Source organism: Geospiza fortis, unplaced genomic scaffold (assembly GCF_000277835.1).
Source record: "Geospiza fortis unplaced genomic scaffold, GeoFor_1.0 scaffold275, whole genome shotgun sequence".
NCBI classification, from domain to species: domain Eukaryota; kingdom Metazoa; phylum Chordata; class Aves; order Passeriformes; family Thraupidae; genus Geospiza; species Geospiza fortis.
This window is the reverse complement of record NW_005054341.1, coordinates 3,385,848-3,387,856: the sequence shown is the minus strand read 5'-3', so window position 1 is coordinate 3,387,856 and position 2,009 is coordinate 3,385,848. Positions and strand designations below refer to the sequence as shown.

The 2,009-nt window shown below is 45.7% G+C and overlaps 1 protein-coding gene across 3 annotated transcripts in view; it reads left to right on the top strand.

Annotated features, from left to right (window-relative positions):
• Window positions 1–114: 114 nt before the first annotated feature.
• VRK2 (VRK serine/threonine kinase 2) overlaps window positions 115–2,009 on the top strand; it is a 36,684-nt gene continuing 34,789 nt past the window's right edge. For 2 of the 3 annotated variants that reach the window (XM_031058318.1, XM_031058317.1), the window contains exon 1: window positions 115–281. In XM_031058318.1, the coding sequence (XP_030914178.1) occupies window positions 146–281 (136 nt within the window). In that variant the 5' untranslated portion in view covers window positions 115–145. The remainder of the gene's footprint in view (window positions 282–2,009) is intronic. The other variant, XM_014307694.2, reaches the window with a different exon arrangement.

Below are 2,009 nucleotides of genomic sequence, written 5' to 3'. Positions count from 1 at the left end.
GGTGGGTGAAGGGGAGCGGGCTGAGGGACCTCGCCCCCTGGCCCTGCTCCGTGCTGGTGGGCAGAGCGCATCGAGGGATATTGTACCTTCTGGCAGCAGTTTTTCAACAAGCTTTCTCTTTCGTTTTTCCCTCCCTCAAGGTACGATGCCGCCCAAAGGTCCCGGCAAAGGCAAGCTGCCAGTCCCGCTCCCTAAAGACATGATCCTGAAAGACACCGAAGGAAAAACCTGGAGGCTGGGCAATCAGATCGGCCAGGGAGGATTTGGCCTGATCTATTTAGGTAAAATACTGATGGTGATTAAGAGGGTGACTTGCAAATTGCTTTGTAACTTCCTGAACTGGAAAAGGCAGTAACTTTAAAAAGTGTGGTTTACGTGCTGTTGGTGATCCTTGTTCAAGTGCGGTTTTCTGAGCTGTTGTTCCTGCTCCATTCCTCCTCATGATGCAGAGTGTTCTCCATGGCCTGTCCAGCTCGTTTTGCTGGATACTAACACGATTTTCTATGGATCTTGAGTGGGGCAACCCAGGTGCCGCTGTGTCAAAGCACCACCAGGTGATGCTTTTCAAAGTTAAAGTGCTTTTCTTAGCCAGGGTTTTGGCCTTATGCCAGCCTCATGCTCTGTAGCCCTCTTTCAGTTTCTGGTTATTGGAACTGTTATTTTCTGGCCAATAGTAAATTACTTTTGATCCAGGAAATGAAACAGTAACAATACTTAGCTGGGTGCTGCCTCTGTATTCACATCTTTTCAGCAGAGGTGGAAATGGTGTTCTGTATTTGCTCTGGCCTAGATAAGTTTCTGTGATTCCTTCAGAAGAAGCCACTGCATTTCAGTCAGTTTGTGCTCTGTGAGGAGTGAATAGCTCTAAAAGGCAGTTTGTAAAGCATTCTGGGTCACTGCAGAGGGTGTAATGTATGTTACTATTGCTGGTCTTTGTGAAAGAGCAAATCCTGTGTCCAAGGCAAGATTATGAGCTTGGGTGGTTTGGTTTTTCTTCTTTTTTTTATGGCAGTATATAGAAACTAGTTCACAGGGTCTGTTTGGAGCTAAGTTGAGCTTGTATGGAGCAGTGAAGAATCACCTAGAAGCAGTTTACTGCATTGCCCCTGAAGCCTAACACGATCTTTTTGAGTTACAGTAATATTAACTCTATTTGGAATATTAAGGCTTAAAACTTAATAAGCAAGTCACTTTATACACGATCCAGCTTCCTTTTTATGCAGAAATCAACTACACATGCAGTACATCCAAGAGGTTCCTGTGGTGAAGTTTCTGGTTTGGTTTCTTCTGGAATTTCTATAGTTCACACTGCTCCTCACTGCTCTGCAGACAGAGCCAGTGGGAATGACAGAGGTTTCAGGTAACAGATCAGATACAGAGTTGTCAAAGGGTAGGGCACTTGTTAAAAGTATTTTCTTTTTCCTTTTGGTACATCTTATTACCTTGTTATGCCCACCTTTGAAGCATTAGCTGGTTACATTTGAGACGTGCTGTGAGCTGGGCACACGAGAGATGTTACCGTGAGAAAATGGACCTTAGCATGGGCTAAGAAGTAAAGGTGTCTGGGAACTTCCACTCCAAGATAAAGGACAGGGAGGTGGGGACCTGCAGAAGTCTCCCACAGACAGAAGGCTGTGAGGGAGCTGGGGATGCAGTGCAGAAAGCAAGTTTGTAGTGAGTGCAGCTCTCCATGTGTAGGACCAGTAATGTTGTGTTTGTGAATCACTCAGCATATGGCTCTGTCATTTCCTGCTGCAGCCAAATCACACTGGACCTTGAGGGTGGCTTAGCACATGGCATTCAGACAGTTCCAGGCAGATTTGAGTTTTCTGCCTGATCACAGAGCCCACCAAGGTGATTTCTTATATTGAGGTGTTTGTTGCAGTTTTGCTCCCACTGAACTCAGGTGGAGAGCAGTGAGTGGATTAGAGTGAGAATCAGGGACTCTTGGTTTTACTCTTCTCTGTTTTTTTGTAAGCGACAGCATGGCTGAGGAAATGCAGCTGCCA